The 24,453-nt window shown below is 28.2% G+C and overlaps 2 protein-coding genes and 1 long non-coding RNA gene across 4 annotated transcripts in view; 2 read left to right on the top strand and 1 right to left on the bottom strand.

The window, feature by feature from the left end:
• Positions 1-24,453, bottom strand: part of LOC114123234 (ecdysone-induced protein 74EF) — a 113,271-nt gene that overhangs the window by 70,736 nt on the left and 18,082 nt on the right. For both annotated transcript variants that reach the window (XM_050198198.1, XM_027986136.2), the window contains exons 2-5: positions 6,677-6,761; positions 2,083-2,288; positions 1,809-2,003; positions 900-1,029 (exon numbers count right to left, since the gene is read on the bottom strand). In XM_050198198.1, the coding sequence (XP_050054155.1) occupies positions 900-1,029; positions 1,809-2,003; positions 2,083-2,157 (400 nt within the window). In that variant the 5' untranslated portion in view covers positions 2,158-2,288; positions 6,677-6,761. The remainder of the gene's footprint in view (positions 1-899; positions 1,030-1,808; positions 2,004-2,082; positions 2,289-6,676; positions 6,762-24,453) is intronic.
• On the top strand, positions 6,988-12,967 carry LOC114123235 (small nuclear ribonucleoprotein Sm D-like protein). The gene is made up of 5 exons (XM_027986137.2): positions 6,988-7,137; positions 7,255-7,442; positions 7,510-7,558; positions 7,614-7,895; positions 12,768-12,967. Exons 2-5 carry the CDS (start codon positions 7,266-7,268, stop codon positions 12,911-12,913), a joined length of 654 nt encoding a protein of 217 aa, XP_027841938.1. The 5' UTR covers positions 6,988-7,137; positions 7,255-7,265; the 3' UTR covers positions 12,914-12,967.
• Positions 14,184-15,478, top strand: LOC126549343 (uncharacterized). The gene is made up of 3 exons (XR_007603485.1): positions 14,184-14,460; positions 14,995-15,179; positions 15,239-15,478. It is a non-coding gene; the product is annotated as an uncharacterized LOC126549343 (long non-coding RNA).

Genomic DNA, 24,453 nt, shown 5'->3' with positions numbered 1-24,453 from the left:
AAACTAGAAAGAGGAGATTTTGGATTGTATAACATTATTTTTATTTGATCGATATTAGAACTGCAAAAATTTTTTTTAAGTTTGAAAAACACTAAATTAATGGATTTTGAAATGATAAGAATTTTTTTTGTAATTCTGATATTGATAAAATAAAAACAATGTTGCACAGTCCAAAATCTCCTCTTTCTAATGTGTAAATTTGATTGCTTAACTTGGCCTGTGTGGCCCTTGCCCATATGAAACAATTTTTACTATATTTTTCATATTGTATATTGTTTGAATCGTTTTTTTTTTTTTTTTAAAGTTTTAAAGTTATCTTAGAGTAAAATTACCCATTAAAAAAATGATAGGGAATAATATTATTGAGGGTATGATATAGATTTGTCTAATATTGTTTTAAAACAATTTACACATTGTTTTAATTTAATTTTTTTTTTTTTTTGAAAGTCGAATAAAAAATCAAATAACAATAAAATATAAAACCAATATGTCATACCCTCAAAAATATTATCCACTATAGTTATTGCAAAAGTTGATTTTACTCTAAGATTACTCAAAAATCATAAAAAAAAACAATTTTAGGTGAAGAGTTTTATCTATGTTGCACGTGGGCCAAGAGAGAAAACAAATATTGCTTTGACATCATCTTAATCATTAAATATTACTATAACATAGAGTCATTGATCACACAAAAATAAACAGTCGGTTGTCTAAATTACTTATATGAGTAAATTTTATAGGAGTTGAATACTTTTTTTTCTTAAAATAATTATACACATATTATATTCACTGGCAGGTACATCGTAGGTTTCAAATTTGAACTTTGAATTTTTCTTTATTAAAAATTGCTTTTTTAATTTATGGGTACATATTACATAATCGTTTAATCGAGTATGTACCTGCAAGCAAAGGATTGGCAGTGGTTATGTTGAATTTTTTGCCAGCATTTGTGCGTTGTAGTTCTTGAAGTAATGCAACAGCAGCATGGTTTTTGTTACCAGTTGACATAACATTGTTATTATTTTCTTCCTAGAAAATTAAAAATATATTTAATGAAAGTTATTTATCACAAACAATTTAAATAGTTTGCTTTATTAAATATAATAATCAATGGCATAAAAATAAAATATAATTCTAAATTTTAAAATTTATAAAAGTAAAAAAGCAAAATTAAGTAATACGAGAAATAATATTAGTACCTAATTAAGAGAGGTGAAAATAAATTATATTATTTTAAAATATAAATAAAATAATTTTAATAATTTTATGTGATGATTGATGAATAATGTTAAAAATGTATTTAAAGTTAAAAATATTTTACTCGATTGATATGGATTAGAAGCATATAATTGTAAAGACTGTAGTCTGTATTTAATAGTTGGGCGTCGAGTATAGACAATTTAAAATACACAAATAATAAAAATATAATATAGTTTTAACTTTAAGACATTAATAGATAGTAAAAAATATTTGAATAATAATTTATGATTGATTATGATAAAATAACAATTTGTTTTAATATTTTAGTAATATGTTTCATTTATTGTTAAGAATGAGATAATGATTTAAAATAAGGAGTAAATGTAGGCAATTTCATGACTGCTATTTTGTACTTATGATATTGAAATATTACAACAAAAAAATAACTAATAATAAAAATAACGAAAAATAAAAACAGTGAGGATAAAAATAGAATAATTAAAACAAAGCTAAATAATAAAATATTAATCAAGTAGGTATACGTTAACAAGATAATGATAATATGATCGGATATCTAACCGATTAAACCTAAGTGAGCTGTTCTTTACCTTTATGTCACAATTAACAAAATCGAAAAACTGTTCAAGTAACGCGGACGAGTCGGATAGCTGCTTGAAAATGTCATCATCGCCAGAGTGTTCACCGCCATCCTGGCTAACTGCTCCTCCTCCGTCCAAGGCATTGTCTAATTCACTGGATATTTCTGATTGGAGTAATTCGCCGAGACTGGAAACTTCGTTACCCTAAAACAAGTATGGAAATTCAACTAATACATCTATAACATCATCAGATATATTTTTAAAATAGTGTTCAATTACTTACAAGACATTCGGTAAAATCGTCAATTTTCGTCTCGGCCTCTGGACACCAGAGTAACACATCGTCCATGAAAGGCATACCTGAACCTGTGATGGCGGACGTCCTACCAGCAACCACTACTCCAGCGGACAGTGGTGGGCCAGGTGGTGTAGGCTTCACAAAAGCCAGGATGATTATAACTGAATTGTGGACAGAAGTTTCTTTGATATCTATAATTTAAATTGCAATATATCCATATAAGTTGTATGTGATGAACCAATTAAATTTGATAAATTTGATAAAGTATAATATGATTAAGTATAGAGTACCAGTGTATAATTTATAAATGTTTTATTTAATTTTATAATAACGTATAAAACACTTTTAATAGTATTTTTTAGTATTTTTATTTAATTTTTCTAATTTTTTTTTTTTATCTACTAAATTATTAATCATGAATATTATTTTATTAAAATACATGTACATCTATAGTATATATAAAGGTAGTATAAAACACAATAGATCAATTATTAATGCATAAACATTTATTTATTATTATTTATTTTGTAAACAATTAAATTATTTATAAAAAAATATGAAATTTACAAACAATCTATGTGTCTTATAAAGGTAGATAGGATTGTATGTAGTTCTAAAATATTTCATGCGTATAGTTTTTAATTTTCTACTGTCTATTAAATAATACTAAATATTATAGGCAGTTTCATTTTGAATATATATTTATTTTTTTTTTTTTTGTAATGCTTTTTATACACAATACAAATATTGAACATGTTTGGCACTCAGTAATATTTATCAATTTAATAATAACAGGAAATAAAAAAAAAGGAATACTGCAGTAACGTTCAATTTGTTTAATTCCAAAACATGTTCATAGTTTTAAAATAAAACTGCAATCGTTTGATCAACTCGACAATATAAAAGAAAACTTAAATGTTCATTCAATATATATAAGATAAGACAGCCTATGCACACATTTCTAAAATGTATTAAGTAAAATACCTAAGGAAAATTATTAATAAAATATTTAAAGTAATTACTAACTATTAATAATTTCAATTACCTATATTTTTTTAATTTTAAGAATACATTTTTCAAAATGTTACCTTGATACCTCATCTAGTTTCTAAAAGTTATTTAGAGTAGTATAACCTAATAAGCAAATTTATGATTTTTTTAATATTATTTGCCTTCTAAAAAAAATAAAAATTATTATCACATTTAGTATTTGTAAAAATATTAAAATTTTAGTTTTAGTTTTAACTTTGCGATTTGGACCATTGAATATCCAGCCGTTTACCTTGAAATAATATCATACCAACGTAATATGTTGATATTTTATAGTAATAGTAGGTATATGAAACTACCTACTACAACTTAATTAAATTTAAGAACATTAACATTTTATGTTTGATTGTCCTCGAATATTACTAATAACTAATAAGCCACATACGTTAATATAATATATTCTAGACAATGTTAAAATAAAAATTCCATCAAATAATGCATTACTTAATTATTACTAATACTTAATTGAAATAATAAGATTATAGATAAACTTTATAATGTTTACATTAAACTAATTTCTGATTTTCATAATTTTCGAAATTAACAATTCAATACATTTCAATATAGTAATGAAAATATTAATGTATTATGTAACCTTGGATCCGCTCGGTTTTTTTCAAATAATAAATTAAATCTTACACATTTTCTTTTTTAACATATATTTGATTTTGATTATTTTCTCATATTAACCTACGCTGGTTTGAAGTTTCTCCACAAAGATTATATTATGTTTGTGATTGCTCATTGAAGAATTAAAGATTTTATACGGTTTTAATTAAGTAATAGTACCTATGAATGATCTACAACAATAATTTAGAATTTAAACAAAATAGTTGTATATTTATTTTAATGATCTATTTAAATTACTTTTACGCATTCGTCATTTGTAATATAAATATTAATATGTTCTCTAAAATTTGTATTTCATGTCTTAAATTTGTAAAACCCTAAGTAGGAATTCATCTTTAAATATTACGAAGAAATAAAGTAATTATTGAAAAACTTAATTATCAAAATCAAAATAATATTAATTAGACTATGAATCAGTATTTAATAACCAAACTCATTTATCTACATGACGGATCTTTTTAGTTTTAATAAAAATAAATAAATAAATAAACTATCCCTACATACTTTTCAATAAAAGCTGTTAACTTGCATTAACATACATTTGTATACAAAATATATTATAATGCAGTGAGTGCACAAACTATACACGATGCCCATGTCTATATTTTCATCGTTCAACTTATTTATATAGTATTATTGTTAGTTTTTTTTAAGACTAGTATTATGATATTTTCGTACCTACTCGTCTAATACAACCATGATGATTTTTTATTTTGCATACATAAATATTTGTATTTTATACAACAGTAATTTATTACTTATTACTTTCACGTAATACGTGTACATATATAAAAATGATAGGTACAAGATACATTAGGTATCGCTTTCAAAAAATATTTTTTTATTTCAGAGATATTGTTTGATAAAAATAATTTACGTACCTAGATATTATTGTTGTAGCATTGGTTTTTTACTTGGAAAGGTACCTAGTCTATTAGTAATATCTTAATACAACAATTTAATATTATGACAAAAAAAATATCAAAACATTTGTAGATTGAAATTTAATAAACATTCGTCGGATTTCAATAATAGTTTTTTATTTTTATTTAAATAAAAATATTGTCATTTATATGAACCGTTTTATATTGTAGTTGTACCGATGCTAATTATTTGACACAAATCTTTCATAATTAAATTTCAATGAAATACTCGTGGATGTTAGCCAAGAATATGAAACGCGTTTACCAATCCAACTGCTAAACAATATTGTAATTAGCGTCTGTTACCGTTTGCCGGAACGCAAATGTCCCTTTAAAAATTACGATCATGATAACTTACAGGGTCGGTGTGTTAAAAACGTGTTTTTTTAAAAAATATTTATTTTCTTTTGTAAAATATTTCAAGGTTAATACATATTATAATATTATAATATCTATAAGTATCTATTCATGCGTAAAATAATTTTTTTTCTAAACACAATCATAGACTTATATGACATATTAAAAGCGGTTTAATTTATACTCGAGTTAACAGTTTTGCATGGAAATAATTATCGACATTGACATACCTATAAACATTTCACTGTTAGTAGGTAAGTACCTATTATTATAGTTTGTTAGTCAATTTTTCAAAAACACTCTAACAAATTATTAGATGAAAAAGATCAGTAGAAAATATCGAATTCGAGTACGATAAGGATCGAAATAAAACGTTCAGATCTTAAATAATATATTATACATTGTAGGTTTATGTTAGTATGTTACGGACTACGGTTACAAATAACTTGATTTATTATACAATTGTGATATAATATAAAAACAGTGGTGATACTACGATCATTGAGATCCCTGAATACACATTTTTGGAGGCCCTATAATAAGTTATAACTGTAATTCAACTTCATAGACAGGGGCTGTTTATTTGTAAACTTTTTTTTTATTGTTATTTTTATAAGAAATATAGTACAATCTATGTCCAAAGGCATAATGAGAAAATGTGCTACTAGCACGGCTGGATTTAATGGAGAGATGAGTGGGCTATAGCCCAGGCCCCCCTCACTATTTTAGGATACTTTAATAAGTAAAAAAATATATTTTCTTGTTTATCTAGCCCCTATAATGCATTCAACACACAGGCCACCACATAATTAAATACACCCTTGGCTACTAGCAATTAATACATGAAAAAGGCTGAGGAAAAATACTATTGAGTGATCACACTTCCTTTTGCTTATATGCGATATTATAATATATAATTTTATGATTTGTATTATTTATTCTTAAATGGTTATTATTGTTAATCTTTCAGAAAATCTCTTCACCGATTTCTCTATGTCATTTGTATACAATAAAAATAAATAAATATTCAAAGTAAATTAATAATTTATGATTTATTTTAACAATTCGACAAATCTAAGTTTGATAGAGTGATAATATGCAGGGAAATTCGCGGTATTCTATCATCTAGGTATACTATAGTATACCAGCTATACCTACACTTTAAGTTACGCGTTAGGACATAACATTATATTCGTGTAGTATATTTTTCATATTTATTAATGGAAATCTAAAATTATTAACCCCTTCTAAGCGCACCGCAGTACATTTACAAAAAAAAAAATAAATAAATAAATATCTAAATATCATGTTGACATCGGATAATCCGTAGACACATTTAGTAATCACTAATATTAGTATATTTTGTATTATTTCAATATTTTATGATTTTATTTAGTTAAATTAAATTTTTTTTAAACATTACAGAATTTTACTGTGAGATTCGCGAAATCTTCCTTCCAATCGTATGTTTCAACTCGAGTAGATTTGCGACAGACGAAAGATAAGATTTTTACGTAATATAATATCGGTTTTGTGATATTAATTATTAATGTTTATAATCTCATCGATACATATTATACTTCTGTAATGTAAAATGATATTGATAAATAGTTTCTCACCTTATGCGATGTTCCACTTCCGTTGTGGTTCATTGTTTGTTCACTGAGATTCGTTTCCATTTTTCTTTCAAGTACATTTTTGCGTCTAAAATGAGAAAAAAATTGTAAATATAATTGTCTATCACGACAACGCGCTCTAACAACCCGTCATTGACGGACGTCCATATGAGACTGAAGTACGGAACGCGCCATGTAGATCTCGCTGCCAGGCGTTTCGCCAAATATGTTATAAACATAATTGTTTTTATTTCCCATATTATTATTATCTGACAAATCGTTATCACTGTTATCACCTATCAACGGTCTGTTGAAAAAAGTTATAATACTGTAGTAGTTTTCAATGTTTTTATTTTTTTGAATTTGTTTCACAAACGAATAAATATTAAATAATAATAATACTCTTCTGTCAACAATTAATTTCCGTTTGAAATATTTTAAGTTTTGTAATTCCCGTTCGACTGGTAAGTAAACTGTTTTATATACCTACTCTGAACGGTGTCCCGCTGTTTATGGTTTACACATCTACCCAACATTATGTCTCTTTGGACAAATTTAATGTATGTTATTCTCATTTTCAGACAGACATACAATGTCATCTAGTTCTGACGAAGAATTGGACATGTTGTCACCTTCATTCAATCCGATCAAAGCTCTGTATGCAAAAGACGTAAAGGTGCCTAGCACAACTGCTCAACCATTGGACAATATATCAAAATTTGAACTTACTCCTTCTGGAGAAGTCTTAGTCAAACCTGAAAGACCTAGAGTAATTTTAAATTGTATTATCTATGTCGTTACAAATTAGTATTCTTTCTAACACTTGCATTTTACAGAAAATCAACGAATATGATATCAAACCAATAAAACGTGATTTAAGCGCTGGTAAATTCTCAATAAATATCAATAATTATAAAATACTGCAGATAGTTTTTTTTAGTGGCTGGCACATCTCAAGTCTCAATAGTTCAACGGATTATTAAACAGAGACGAACTGTAACGGCACGTATGTCAGAAATTGGCAAATCTCGTGGGCCATTATCTCGTATTGCAACGTTTTGTTACTCAAAACAACGTGTAAAAGTCTACATACGATCGGCAGTGTCTGTCCGAGGTCACTGTGAAGGGTACATTATTGCTTTTGACAAACACTGGAATTTAGTAATGGATGATGTAGATGAAGTATGGACAAGAAAAAACAAATACAAATCACTAGCATTTGGTAAGGTTTTTTTTTTTGTATACTATCTACCAACTTCACTATACATACCAATAACAATGCTTAAATTGTCATTTTTATTTTATTTTATATTGAAAATTGAACCTTTTATTTCCAAATCTAGCAAATTAATATATAATATCATATAAATATTTAATATGTAACTTGAATTAATCAACTATATGTTCAGTTGTGGCAAAATATTAATTCTTAAATTAAATGCTTAGTAGTATAAATAACCTAGACTTAAAATATAAGTCTCAAATGCTTAGTAACGATTAACAAGAGTTGGTGAGTAATGTTATAAGAATAAGGTAGAATTTAATGGACACTATATGTACTTAATGCACTAACTTCTATGTATTTATATAAGAGTAGTATTTTATAGATAATTATATGGAGAATAAAATTTTGTTTTGAAAATATTTATAATATCTAAGATAATTTTTTGGAAAAATGCTTAGTAAGTCTAAGAATACCCTTAAAGACTCATAAATTATTATTATTCACGGACAACTTTTGGATAAATATTTTTATCTAAAGAATATTTAATAAAATTATAATAAAGTGCTTAGTTTTTAATTTATTTCTAAATGATAATTATTTCATTTCATTTCTATGATATTATATTATATTGTGTACATTAAAAATTGTTTAAAATTAAAATTTTCAAAACAATACTATAATTTCTTTCCATCAGTAACATATAAAAATTAATTTTTGTTTCATTTATTAAAATAACTTACTAACTTAATGATGTTCTGCAATTTTAAATTTGCTCATATAATTTCTATAAAGCATAAATCAGTAAATTGGAATTATTCTGGTACTGTATATAAAAGTTATCAATTAACGTTTGTTTACTTATAAGCAGTATAAAATATGCATTATAAACTTGTTCACCTAAATTCGGATCACTGCCCTATTGAGTTGCCAACAAAAAAATATAAAATTACCATTACAGTACTTTACTAGGGTATAATGCATTAATTATAATTTATTATGTGTGTAATTTTTTTTTATAGTTGCTTCTATCTACATAGTGCATTTCAATTGAGTCGATTGTTTAACCTTTTGGTAGCTTAATAGAATGGGACTGAAAATAGAATGCTTTAAACATTATCATTAACATTGATGACTTGCACTTGCTCGAATGACCAAGTGAATTAACAATTTGTTATAATATTAATATTTAATAATAATTGTAATATAGTAGGTATGTTATTTAAGTAGGATTTATTGGCTTAGAAATTTTGTAAAAATATGTTCACTGTTTACATTCTAAAAAAAAAAATGGTAATGTACAACACCATATTTTCAATCTGAGTATGTTGACATAATTACTGCGTTTAAAAGGTTGAAATTCATCTATATCCTGTGTAATGTACACATTTTTTTTTACAGTTAATATTGTGTATGTATATGTACTATAAGACATATGTAGTTGTTAACGACATTCAATTGATATTGTATTACAAAAATATTTTAAGCATATGGTCAGCAAAATATTATTTGTTGGTTTTATTTTTTCATCAAGTCAATTTTTTCACTCTTTTTTATAATGGTATCATATTTTTTTTCTTATATGATAGGTATTTAATTAAAGAATATTTTTTGAAAGTATGTAAATAAATTGAATATTGAACCGTTACTGTTAATTATTTATAACTTTAAACATTTATAAATAATTACTTAGGTAGGTACCTACATATAATATAATATTTAAATAGTGTATAAAAGTGATTACTGATGAAAAAAAATAATTAATAATTAATTTATAGATTATTTAATTTAAACAATATAACTATACTCACTAACATTAACATACTGTAGACTGTAATGTGGTAGTTATTAATTATTTTTTAAAAATAACTTCTGTTACCTATCGATTTTTATGTTATATTAATACAATGACAATATACAATTTAATTTTTAAGTAAAAGAAATTTCAATTATCAAGATATCAAAATATCATCTGATACCTTATAGGCACATGAATCCATGCTAGATTATATTTTTCATGTAGCAATACTGTTGATTTATTGAAACGAAATTCAGCTTAAAACGTTTCAATGTCTGCGTGCTTAGCTTTGCAACTGTTTCTCTAATCTGCGTAAAGAATGAATTTGTGTTTGTCCGTTGTCGATTGGTTATTAAGGGAGGTATAGGTGGTACAATTTATTGTGTGCGTGTACACTGTACATAGATACGTACAATAAGTTAGAAATTTAATGTTCGATGTTGGCGATCGGGGACGATTATGTTATGAGTTTTGTGCGCTATTGAACTTGAAGGCTATAAGATATATAACATTAAGTGCGGCCTGCGGGGCTCGAACCCGTTCACAGAACGTCGTTAACATTGACGATATGCAAGCGAGACGACTTTATAATATACGATCGATTCTCGATTGTATCAGTATAAATATCATACCATTATTACCATTATATGTTTAACCGCACGATATCTACAAGGTAGCTGCAGCTGATAGCATATATATTATTATTATATCTATAGTATTATAGTAATATATAATATCATTATTTATTTATTATAAGCACTTCACCGATTTCCGGTAAGATATTCCGTACTTGTTTAACAAAAACTACTTATGAATATTATCTAGGCCAAATCCTTTGGTGGTGGTGCGGGAGGGGTTTTGAATAAAGAATGATAGAAATAATAATAATACTTGTTGTGACTTATGCGTGCCACGTGCAGTGGCTCTCGCTTCGCCGTTATAATAATAATATTGTTTTGTATATTATACAAAACGACGTTGAACTGTGTTTACTCGATATTAGGTACTATAACTATAATCTCTTATAACCTAAATTTGGGAGGTAGGCTGGATCAGTAGCGTAATCATGGATTCCCTTTGGTGGATAATATCTTATGTGTTTTGTACCCATATAGATAGGTAAATATTAAATAATATTATTTGTACTACATACGTTGATGCCATGAACTGAGATGGTGATTGATGCAATGATGCCTCTATTAATATCCAAATATTAAATGTATTACTTGTTACTTTGATATTCAAATACGGTTCTATAATGATAGAGTTTAGACCCACAGAGAAATCCACCACTCAATCAGAGGTTATATTTGTATGATTTTAAAAAAAGCTACATTTTTTAAATATCTTTAAAGTACATAATACGTTATACTGCTTGAAGATGGTATAGCAATGCATAATGTTATAATCATTAGATTTAAGAATATAATGACTATTTTGTTAAAACTACTGAATGCGACCACGACTCCGATGATAAAATATCTGGGAATGTTTTTCTTTTATAACATAATATAATATTTTATGTTACATAATATTGGTATTGAGGGGACAGTGACATGTGCCGGCGCTACGTGTTATACTATCCAATAGGCGATAATAGTACTTAAGCTTGAAAATAAATATAATTTGTGGCTACCAACTATAAAAAAGTTATCTAATTTAAGACATAAGTTTTAGTATAAATATTGTAAATATTGTGTTAAATGGATAATTAATTTATAATATAAATTCTCGATTTATTGGTACCTATTTTTAACCTGCGAATCTTAAATTTTATTTTTTAAATCAAACCATTCAGTTATTTAATCATTAAGTTTTTACTAAATAAATAACAAAATATGCTGTATAATATGCAGATAAAGAGAAGTCTCTACTTTATACACATCTTTAACCCTATATAATAATAATAATAAATAATATTAGTAGGTACTAGTGAATGTGAATATGTGTATCTCCGTCGGCAGGATATCTTTCGTTTTCAATTTTGTATCAATCAATTTTTTTTATCTCTTAGTAATAAATTTAAAATATCGCATACAAAATTATCGTCTTACGCGTACCAAACGTTTTTTTGTTTATAAAATTGTTATTGAATCTAATATTTCGGAATGCTACGTCGGCGGTTATATTATTATTGTAATGCGGTGTTTATTTGCAGTGTACATCGCTGTGGAATTGCTAATAAAACAACAGAACACATACATAATAGTATACAGAGTGTCCCATATACTTCCATTTAATTTTCTTGTGTTATAGTTGAATAAAAAATGTGAAATATAGTGACCCCCCTGTATAATATGTATTGTATACTACCACTAAAGTATAATAATAATATACGGCATGCATGTGCCGGGTGCACACCTTTATATTTGGGTTTATTTTTCGATGTTTTTTTTTTATTTTTTTTGTTGTATGTGTACAACGCACACGCGATTTCTAGAAATCCTTCGTCGACCTTGACACAGTGCGTAGGTTACGGGCGACGACGATATGCGGCGGCGTTGTCTCACGAATTACGTTACATATTATATTAATATTAGGTATATTATAAATTATAATATTTCGAAACCGTTTGCCCGGCCAACGATTTTTTTCGGAACATTTTCACGGGCGAAATTATATTATATTATTATTATTCCGTTTTGGCGCGCAAATGCCCTGCGTACGTATAATATGTATATTAGTATAAATAGCAAGTATATTATAATTGTTTTCGCAACGACTCCGTCACTTTGACGGCCGCAATCGTTAACCTTCCGCGGAATACCTTGACAGTGTTGGCTGGACAGTTTTGTTTTAATTACATATTATATACTGCAGTCGCAGTATATTCGTATCCAGTTTACGCAGTAGTCGACCTTAAAAACTGTAGGTGGTTTTTTTTCCTACCTGTATCGTTTTTGCCCGTTTGTTTTATCGTATTCGCTACATGGTAATATTGTAGTATGTATATCATTTTAAAACGAAAGCGCGAACCTATTGCGCGATGGATTATAATGTTTTTATTATTATTATTATGTACCGTGTTGTATAATATTATTAATAAAAATGGGATTTGTTTTTGTCCCGTACAGGTGATGCTAAAAGTCTTGTCGATCCCGTAGAGAAACCGTACACAGTCGTCAGGAGGATTCGAGGACACCAGGTGTGCCGGAGGCATGTACCCCGATTTTTAGTCCGTGGAGAGCAGATTGTTCTAGTGGCTAAATGTCTAGCTTGAACAACGATACTATACAACAATGTGATAATGTTTAATAAATGTATATTTTTTTCATACGGTGTTTTAACTTAGTGTTTGGGACCAACAAACAAAATAAATCTGACCGATAACTATAAATATTTCTTTAGTTCTGGTGAGAAGAGGAGACGACGACGATAAATCGTATGCAGATAGTAAATATTGTAAGACAATAAAGAATGGAACGAAAATATAAATATGTTTCAGGAGATGTCGCAATATTTTATGGAATGAAAATTTTTGAATTTTAAGCACTATTATTTTCGTTGCAGTGTTGTCAGAGAAAATGCCCCATTGAGTGGGGGGGGGCATATTATGAAAACAGTATATTATGGTAAACCACTTTTAATAATACTGTAATAGTATATATTAAATGATATGGTCGTCGGATCCCTATAATATATCATAAGCGGAAAATTGAATAACGGTACTTTCTCCGCGTGCTGCAGAAAAAGAAAATAAACCAGAATAATATGCCCGTCGCCGCTTGTTCGCATTCTGCACAGTTGGGATTATTCGGCGACCGTCAGTGAAAGTAAACGCACTAAAACTTTCACCGGTTTCGGTCTTCTATAACTGGTGTGATATCATATTATTATTATTAATGTAACGGCATTCACGATTTTCACACTAAACGACGATTATACACAATAATAATATATATACATTTGCCGGTAACTGGAACGGGATTCAAATAAATATACATACCTACTACTACTCGGTACCTTCAATGCGTCCGTAGTAAATTGAAGGTATTTGTTTTTCTACTAATTATTCGAAAACGAAATTTAATTAAGCGTGTACGTGGTGTGATGACTGCGAGTATTCGCGACTTTAATTATTTCAAAATTATGGAGTATTTATTTATTTTTTTCAAAACAATAATTTTTCACAATAGATACCACGAAAAACGATATTTATCAGAAACTATTAATTTACGAAGAAAAAGAAAACATTCAATTTCGATTATCGTCCTGAACTGTGATAACCACTTACTGTATACCTACTGCAAAATTAACGCGAGATAGGCACATGCCTAGAGCTATGCAATTAGGGGAAGGCGGGTTTTTCTCTAGGTTTAATAATTGTATAAGTAATAGGTAATGATCCAAAATTCAGCACGTTAAACAAATTTAAAGTCTTATGATAATTTTCATTTTAAGCTGAACCTTATCAATAACCAATATCTATTATAGCTGTTTTATAGAATAAATAATAGTAATAAACAATATCATCATGATGTATCTAATAAGTAATAATGTCAGTCGTAGTTATGGTTAAAGAGTAACTGATGAAACTATGGTTTAAATAATATTATGAATAGTTTAATATTATCGATTATTACCTATCTAATAATATTAGTGATATAATAAAATTGCAGAATTTTCCATGTGACCGTCCAAAAATCGAGGCTTTATAATGTGCATTGTTCCTCAGTAGTTGTTAATATTTATAATATAATATAATATTAAAATAGTGTATGAGCCGAGTGCAGCTCCGTGAATAATAGATATTCTGAAATAAAAGAGGTAAGGTATATAATATAATATTTTTATAACGATGCCGGGGGCCCAATTAAGTTAATTGTACAAATGTACAATATAGATTAGAACAATGCCGTATAGTTGTAGTTGTTTTTTTTAGTAAAATATTCTCTCACGCGAGCGCTCGCGATAAGTGATGATGCCGCGATCCGGACGGGTCCGAAGAGCTTTTTTTTACTCGGGTCAGTCGGCTGTGCGCGAAAGACGTTTCCCGTTAAAACGCCCGGCAGATGACCCGTGCGGCCCCCGACCAGACTATTATTGTTATAATCGTCATCATTATTATAATGAATATAATATAATATACAATACGCATTATTGCGTTATCATATGTAGGCATAGGTACTATACTTTACAGTCATATATATTATATACAGACCGATTGTTTTTGTTGTTCGGGTGATTCGAAATATAAGATTAAGAAAAATAAATAGTATTTTTACAATTAACCCTTGAGTTGTTTTAAGAAATAAAATATAATTCGAGTTATTGTTTTTAATTTAAATTTTATGTTTGTAGATACTGTTTGTATGACGAGATAACTAGAAACATGTATAGAGATTTCTTGTGTACCCAAGTGGTCAAGTCACCCTAAAAAATATAACCGTATATTTACAGTATAGAAACCTATATATTAGAAAAGTCACCACAAGTCCGTGAACAGACTTTATCTAGCAAGCTGACAAGAATTATTTTTTTTCATGGTGAATACAACTAGGTTCTCAACGTTCTCATTAATTTTCATTTTATATTTTGATTTTAGTGATCCCTGATGTTACACTATAATGTTATACGCAATGGTGGGAAGGTTTAAGGATTGCGACGAGAAAACTACATTGTCGTGAACATGGTTATAAAGCATGCGTAGTTCATTTTAGAAGAATTTCAAGAATTTGTCGTCGTGGTCGCGTTCATTCAATTATAATAATAATATGTACATTGTAGTATAAAATATAAATTGTACCCATTACACGCGTGTTGTTACTTGTTTATTATCGATATTTTAATATAATTATTATGCATTATTGGTTGATATATAATATTATTGTAATATACCTATTCTCTTTTTGTTTGAAGAATATAATAATCAATTATTCGGATGGTTAATTAGCCGGTGGTTGCTCGTTGGAATATACATACCAATTACAATATATCGCCGAATACGGGAGACCTGTGAATCTATTCTGTGGCTGCGGTTGACCTAAATTTGTGTAAACAACCAGCAACGTTCTTGTAATATTAAATCATTCCGAGGGTTACAAATTATATAATCCATAATATTCGGTATACATAATATGCGAATCGTTTGTAGGGAAGAAAATAAAACGAGATCTCCGCCGCCGGGCAACTTATTCAATTTTATAATAAATCCGACGGATGATCATGTTGCTTGTTTAATGCGTCGGCGGATCAGAATATTATACCCATGTTATTTTAGTGCACTGCTGAAAATCATAGCGGGAAAAAATTCGTCACGTGTTTTACCGAGCAAAAATTAGTATAGAAAAAACCATAAAAACCGAGAAAAACAGTTAGAAACGCACGCGCGTAATACCACCTCTTTTTGCAGCATCCCCCGGCATAAAATCTGATGAACGACCGAACGTATTATTTTTTATTTTTTTTTCTCACTACGATACGCGTCACTCGTAAACGAAATCGAAACAAATTTTTACCGACTTTCTATGTAACGGCACACAATAATAACCACATAATATTGTTTTGTTTTGCCTATATACATTAATTATGATTCTCGCAATCGATGGGCAATACATTATTATAATAACAATAATATAATTAATATTATATAGAAATTAGATTCAGATAACTTATCGTTTTCTTAGGTATAACTGTATAAAACTACGTATATACGCATGTTTAAAATAATGAATTAAAAAAAAAAAAAATGTTTTTATACTAATATTAACTCTATTCCCACAGGATAAAGTTCGAGAATGCGAAGATTACATAATATGCCTAAACATTTAATCGTGAACATAATATCCGTTTGAAATTGCCGCTGCTGATTTCCAATAATTAGCCTTTCCGATAACCCTCGACCATTCATCAATGTGTATTTTAAATTTATTTCGCACGTTCCTGCAACATCGATAATGCGTTGGTAGATGAAAAACATCCTGACTGGTAATTACAAGAATAATATTGTATCTAAAGGGTTGCAAGATGTTTCTATTTGTTTTGTAGTTATCTTAATTATTTCTTGTCCGCCTTAAGGCATATCATACGAACCGATGGAATAAACAATAATAATTATTGATGGAATAATTAATTAATAACAAATGACAACACCACGCAGGGTCCTTTGTGCGGTTTGAAACGCTTCAAACCGTTTTCGTTTAAAAAAAAAAAAAATCAAATACGTATTTCGTTCTCTGATCTAAAAGTAAACAATATATATTGAGTTGGTACTGACATCTCTAAAACAGTCTATGCGATGCATTTGATACATCCACGTACCTACGCGTTTAATATTCTATAATGTTAAATAATGTATTAGCTCTTTATATACGGAACGAAATATAACGAGAAATAACGTTTATATATCATATATAAATGGGTTAAGTTTTATTCCGTATTGTATAGAAGTATCTATATGATAATATTCCGTATATTATAATCATGAATTAATCTCTTGCAGACGCATGCAAAAACTTAACTTATAACCGAGAAATACGTTTCTAAGCGAATAGCGTCAAATGTTTTTATTACACATTTTTTTTATACATGAGACCATATTATTAAGTGCAATGTAGATGGTTGTATTGCTTATAAAAAAAATAAAATTATGCCTACATTTATAATATACGTACAAACACATCTCTCTTCTTTTCCACATTTGTTTTACAATAATTTAATATCGTCAAAGTGCATTTTTATTTCTCCCATAGGTATATTTCGACCTATACTATTAATTATTTCTATGAAGGAAATCCAAATGGTGGAAATACTACTAATTTGTGTGGTTACACTCGCGAATTCAAATTTACTCGATGAGGATGAGACGGAAAAGTTTAAATAAATTTTCTTTTTTCATTAAAATATCTGTAAAACTGACAATTTCGTAATATTTTGTGAAGTATTTCATCTTTACGGGATTAATGTTAAAAATCATATGTCAACAATATTAAATAAACATGTTGTAAATGTTGTATATATGAAAAAAAAACTTTCCAAGATGTATCTTACAACTTAATAACTTATGTGTGTACGTGTACTGTAGAATATATAAAAATGATTACATATAATTCATGACTCAATGCTGTGTGCCTGTGTGGCCATAACTTTCATATTAATAATAAATAATAATTAATATAATACTTATGTTATACCTAACATTACACATAGATTACATTAAATGTAGGTAGATACACATCAATGTAGGGAATCAGATTTCCATTTTAAGATAAAACCGTTCAAACTTTATATCATTTCATATAAAAAAGGTATTATATTATATTGTTATTACTTATTATATTATGAAAATTGTAATGCAACTGACAAGAAAATTACAAACTGAACATAAAATATTTCATATTCACAAAACAAAACAAAATGTACCCCTATAATATTTTACATAATATGCGTGTCATCTGTTATAACAACAATTTAACTTAAGCACACTAGTATACCTATATATTATATAGGTGTATGTAAATTTGACGGAAAATAATGATTTGTAAAGTTTTTATTCAAATGGCTCCAATCTCTAGCCCTTATATTATATTATATAATTTTAGTATACAATTTGGAAGCGCAATATTTTTCTCGGAAATTCTGTGTTTAAATAAAGTATATTGAACCTACGATTTTATTTATAAACATTTAAAGTGAGCGGGGTGCTACAATACGGTTGTGGGTGAATTAAACATTACTTCTACACTCCATGTTTGACTTAACTTTAAATTACCGAGTGTAAATAATTGACTATTGGTTTGATAGACAATATTTAGATTTCTGAAATTCCGAGAAGAGTGTTCTGTTCAGGGATATTATATTAAAATTATAATATGTAGGTCAAGGTTTTAAAAAAAAAATTAAATTAAAAAAATCTATTTATTTGTTAAATATCGGGAGGTGATACGATGAAAAATATAGTATATATTGGATAATATAAAATTAAGTAGTTATTTAGTGCAAGTGAGAAGGTTTTCCATTCAAATGTCCACCGTCAGCGAGTTAATTTTCCTGTACAACTAAACAAAAAAAGGATTCCTTTGGTCGAGCTAGTGATGACGCTCTACTGGAATAAGTAAGTGTATACCGTTACCTATAATAAAAAAGCCTATATCGAGTACATTTATTCTGTAGTGACGAAGAGTTGATTAAGTGAGCCAAAATCATATATTATAATGTCGTTAAAATATGGCGACGAGTGGTTGTGACGACCTCAACGCTGCCCGTACGGTGTATTAAGCGGTGTCTGATAGTAGGTATACGTATGGCCTATACAGAAATAATATAATATCATCAAGTGGGTGCAACGGCGGCGGCGGCAGCGGTCGCAACACGAATGCCTTTGACCGAGGTCGTCGGAAACGGTATACTACGTTTATATTATTATTATTATTATTATTATTATAAAGCGCGCACGCGTATCCATGACGACCACGGGACTGTAATGTATGAATCGAGTCATCGCGATTCGAGAGCGCGTATTTTTCCGTTGCAAAATTTTTACAGATGTAATTTGTTTGTAATATAATATGTACTTGTATTTGATTAATACGTTATGATGTTATTTACCGTCGAGAGACAATGCCATTACCTTTATTAAGGCACGTTATAAAAAGCTCATATATTTAGCTAGGTTACGTTACGGTTTTCTAATCTATCATTTTAGTCTGATTTATTTCCCCAAACCTTATGAGGACTGAAGAAAAAAAATCGGAATATTCGATTTGTGGGGAAACTAGGGAAAATGAATCCATCTTAGTCATTTATGTAACGATGTATTGTTTGATGAAATGACATTATACGAGTAAAGCTTTTTTTCCGGTACTCAATTTGGAAAACATATATTGTGCATATAATAAGTCACAACGTCGAAAAAAATTTTTTTATTAATATCAAATATTGATTGTATATTAATTGCATGTATTAATTTATCATAGTATAGTCTATATTAATTTATGAATTATACTACTATTAGTACTTTATATTGTTTATTATAATTTTTAGTACCTACTTAATTTTACTACTTGGTTTATAGACGTATTTATACAATGATAACGCAGAGGCGGAGTGTCAAGGGATACCAGACGAGTTTTTTTTTTCTATAACTATGCATATAAAATAATAGGTACCTCGAGTACTTATACAATTCTAATTATTTAATATAAAAACAAATGTTTAAAACAATCGTGACTTGTCTTAGTGTAATATTTTAATACGAGTAATAGCATACACCCTTCAACACTAAAACCATTTAACTATAATAGTGTATAGTGTATATTTATTATCCGAAGTGTTAAAAGTGCACAATTTTATTCAACTCTATTGTGCTAATAATATTGAGTACCTATTGAATACATATTATATTTGTTGGTTATTCAAATTGTTCAAAGCGCGATGAAAAAATGTACTAGATTGTTGTATTGTGTGTAAATATACAAATTTAACTCCACCTTAAAATACATCGTGTCACACGAAAAAAATAACGAAGAAAAAAAAATCTTCTTGATTGCGGAGACAAGCGTGATGTGCCGAGCTATATGTAAGTATAATAGGTACTTATTATTATTTCACGCTTATCGCGAACATCGTGAATAATTTTATGACGACTATATATGTAATGATACAGTTTTATAGTCATAACTCATAATATTATTATTTTTTGCATATTGCATAATATTATGTCTTATGTGTACTATAGAGCTATAGGTTTGAAATACGTGTGTCAGGTTAGTGTAATTAATATTTAGGTTAGGTAAGGTTAGTGTATTTAATATTTTGTGTAAGCATAGATTTAAAATATTTAATGATGCGTAAATAGTAAATAGTTTGAAATAATACGATATTATAATGCCTATAATTTGACTATTGTATTATTGATGACGAGAGTAGACCGCCCAGAATAATATTATGAGTGGACTGCGATAACAATATTTTCATATCATTTTTGGCGCGAATTAATAAATACGTTGTTAATGCCGAACGTAAATGTCAAAGATTTGTAACTACTGATGGAAAAAAAATGATTCCAAGTAATACATCTAATTCATCGCATCTTATACGTTGCGAAAAAGAAAACGGATATCTATTAGGTACATGTCTTATAATTCGTTCGACTGTCAAATAATTTTTTTAATAAGTATTCTTTTTCTCAGAACCGATTTCTCATCATACAAACCAATAATACCTATATCATTATATTCTATCATATAAGATAAGTTTTATTTTTGTACAGTCATAAATGTTATTAATATAAATAACTGAGGTTTTGGTTGAGTGTATACTCATATTGTCATACATGGTAAACTATCTAACCACGTTTATCTCTCCAGAAATGAATACATTTAAATATTATAATTATAGATAATAATATAATGTAGATATCTCCCATGATTGCAGGTTTCGGAATTATAGAAACGAAAGTGTTTTTACGCTTCTCGGACAGGTGAGAAAATTGAACTAACGCGCATTTATACGCTTTACAATTCAATTTTGGTCGGGACGTATAAACTTGTATTATAAAACGATAATCAATTTCTACGCGTGCACATAATAATAATATAATCATCGATAACTCGTCAACCTAACCTAACTCGTCTGTCACGTCATATTCGTAACATCATTACGCCATAATATTATCATGTTTACATGTCGTGATAGATAGGTAGGTACGCTATAAAATATTCATCAACGGTCTCGAATTGTTATATTGTATTTGTTTTTTAGCAGCAATGTGAATTCGCACTCAGGTCTGCAGCGTTTAGTTATTGGGTCGATGTATAATATTATTATTTTTGATAAATTTGGAGAACGACTTGAATTTTAAGTTTTCCATTATTCCGATACCTACGATTGAAAATTAAATGTACAACAAAAAATCCGAAAAATTGTTTTATCATTGCATATTTGACGTGGCGCACACGGTTATTGTATACATCAAACATGTATATATTATTGTAGAATATTGATTATAATAATAATAATAATATAATATTATAATGTGAGTAATGTGCGAGTAAATTGTGAGTCTATATATGTAATTGGATAATTTGAACTGTAAACAGTCATTATTTAAAAAAACTATATTATTAACTTTTTGTGACTATTATAAATTTAAAAAATGTTATAAAGATTTTATCTTGCCTTTCTTTCTAACTCATTGCAGTCTGTTAGTGAAGGGTGAATCAACTATTGACTTTTGTAAAACACAACATTTGTGGTCCACTGTTCTTTTCTGTTTCACTATTCACTTGACACATGTATAAAAAATATTTCACTTACAAATAGTTAATAAGTTTTAAGTGTTTAAAGTTTATAGATGAGTTTAGTGAAGTGTGGCACATGAGGGAGGAGGAAACACCACCAAATGTTAGTTCTTTATTTTATTCATTTTAACTTAATTAACTATACCTATAATAAATAAACTACTTGTCCAAATTAAACTTTTTTTTTGTGTCAGTGCTTTAAAAAATATTTTCATTAGAAATATGAAATTAAAAACGTTTTTGTGAGTTATTATATAAAAAAATCAAACACTTAAAAATGATAATGATAAAATATTGTAAAAATATAATTTATTATTCAAAAACGTTGTTTTGCAATGACATCAGTTTATGTGTAAAATATATTTCCAAAAAGTTAAAAGTTTTTAAGGCAGGAGCAAAAGTGTATAGACACTTAATATGGATCAACCCGTATTATGCGTGTATACGGCATAAGTCATAACTAGAACAGTTACAAACACACGAGGGGTAGAATTTACTTGGAAAATGTTTTTATCTTAATGTTTTGGTGAAATGTTTTCGATCTATGGCGGCACGTAGTGGGACAGTATGAGTACGCGCACGCGGTTCGTGGCTGCAGCTATATAATACAAACGAGGGTATTATTTTGACACGGGTAAACCAGCACGTTTAAAAATTTTAATTTGATGTATGAAAAGTTACAAGTTTATAATAATAATATATTAATTTGTATTTTTGTTTATAATATTTGAGTTTCGAATCTACTTGTTTCCAAATAATCACTTTGCGACATTTTGCTTGATTTTTATTTATTTTACTCTGAATTTCTATTAAAAATTCAAATTGTTTTACTGTTTTTTATCATTGTGAAAAATATCGACGTTGAGTTAGAAATATATATTATTTTTTATAAAACTGTAATAATAATCACAAATTCATAAACATTGAAACATGGTCTGTAAGCACCTTATTAATGCAAATAACAGTTCAACCACGATCTTGTTTAATTGCATTTATTCTATGTGTCACTCAATTGTATATGTAAATGTAATAAGTATAATAGATATATAGTTCTCACTATTAAGAGTTTATATAGTCAGAGACATATATGTTATGAGTGAGTGCAAACACTTTTGTGATTTTTGGTACAAAACGCAAATATTTGCATGTCTCTAACCATCCGAATAATGTTATATTTGTATAATAATATAGTATATATGTAAATATATATACATATACGTGGATTGATTTATATTGCAACAGAATGAAAACAAATATATTTTACGTACATACAAACTTCCGGATAGAGAAAAAAACTTTTAAACAACAAATTAATTTTAAAAGGTCGAAAATTTAAAAATGATGAAAATATAATGACGAAAGCATAATAAAGAAACGTTAGTATTTTATTTATTATTTGAATAAATTGTGCGTAAAAATATTCTTTTTAACTATCGATGAGTAGTTTTAAATTAAACTTCAATCAAACACAATAAAATACATTTTTTATTGAATAAGTTGTTTCGGTAACTGTGAACGAATCTTTTCAAAAAGTAAAAATAATAGGAATAAATATAAGTGCACGGTGCACTTGTTAAATATCTACTCGGATTTACGCCATTACCTATGAACCCAACTATTTATTATATTATATAGATATAATGTATGTATGTAATAGCTATATAGTGTACCTACGGTAAGGTTTTTTATATTAAAATTCGTATCGGTTTCAAGTCACTTAGTCACATAATAGTATAGATTATAGAATGTAGATAATTATATACATGTTGTTATGTACGGTGCAAATTAAATACAATATAGGGGATAAGGATAAGCACTTGCAACCCCTAAATACAATATAACTACCTATTCTGCGTATGGCTAACCGCGGTTGTCGCTCCCGTAAGTAACTGGTACCACAGCGCAACACTTTCCCGCAAGTTCGTTCAACCCTTATTTAAATTATAATATATTTTGTGCGTATTTTTACTTTAATATTTTTTGTAATTGATTATGACGGTGATGGCGTTAATCAATTGTCGCGCGTGCAATAGTATTGTAGTAACGATGAAATTTATTTGGGATAATAATAATAATAACTTTTATCGGACGGAAAGAAGAGGGGATGGAAATAATAATAATTAACAGACAGAAAACCGAGTACACCACACAATATGTATATTATATAATATATATATATATTATTAAAAATCTCTACAGCGAAGTGTGAGGTGCGCAGGGGGACGGTATATTGTCGTTTGTCTGTCAAGAGGGTGTAATGGGTGTATATTATGTAGTAGTCACTGGTAGTGGTAGTAGTAGTAGTAAAATAGTGCATGTATATATATATTGTGTTGAGTAAGGGATGTTGCAAGGTTCGACGACCCTCCCCGGCAAAGGGGGTGGTGACGGCGGTCGTGGGCGCTTGGCGCTGTCGCGCCACCTGTGCACACCACCGTGCCAGACGGGCGCGGAAAGACGAAGGTGGAGGTGGTGAAGAAAATAATAATAACTACGATAAGCCATTGAACTTTTAGATGAA

The sequence above is a fragment of the Aphis gossypii genome, chromosome 1, assembly GCF_020184175.1.
Source record: "Aphis gossypii isolate Hap1 chromosome 1, ASM2018417v2, whole genome shotgun sequence".
In the NCBI taxonomy this organism is placed as follows: Eukaryota; Metazoa; Arthropoda; class Insecta; order Hemiptera; family Aphididae; genus Aphis; species Aphis gossypii.
This window is presented reverse-complemented; position numbering and strand designations above follow the sequence as displayed.

What these genes read in the sequence shown, in the direction of transcription:
- LOC114123235 (XM_027986137.2), top strand. Translation starts at nt 7,266, where the DNA reads ATGTCATCTAGTTCTGACGAAGAATTGGACATGTTGTCACCTTCATTC. An exon ending in AAAACGTGATTTAAGCGCTG is followed by an intron (nt 7,559 to 7,613) that starts GTAAATTCTCAA and finishes AGTTTTTTTTAG; the next exon opens with TGGCTGGCACATCTCAAGTC. An exon ending in ATACAAATCACTAGCATTTG is followed by an intron (nt 7,896 to 12,767) that starts GTAAGGTTTTTT and finishes TGTCCCGTACAG; the next exon opens with GTGATGCTAAAAGTCTTGTC.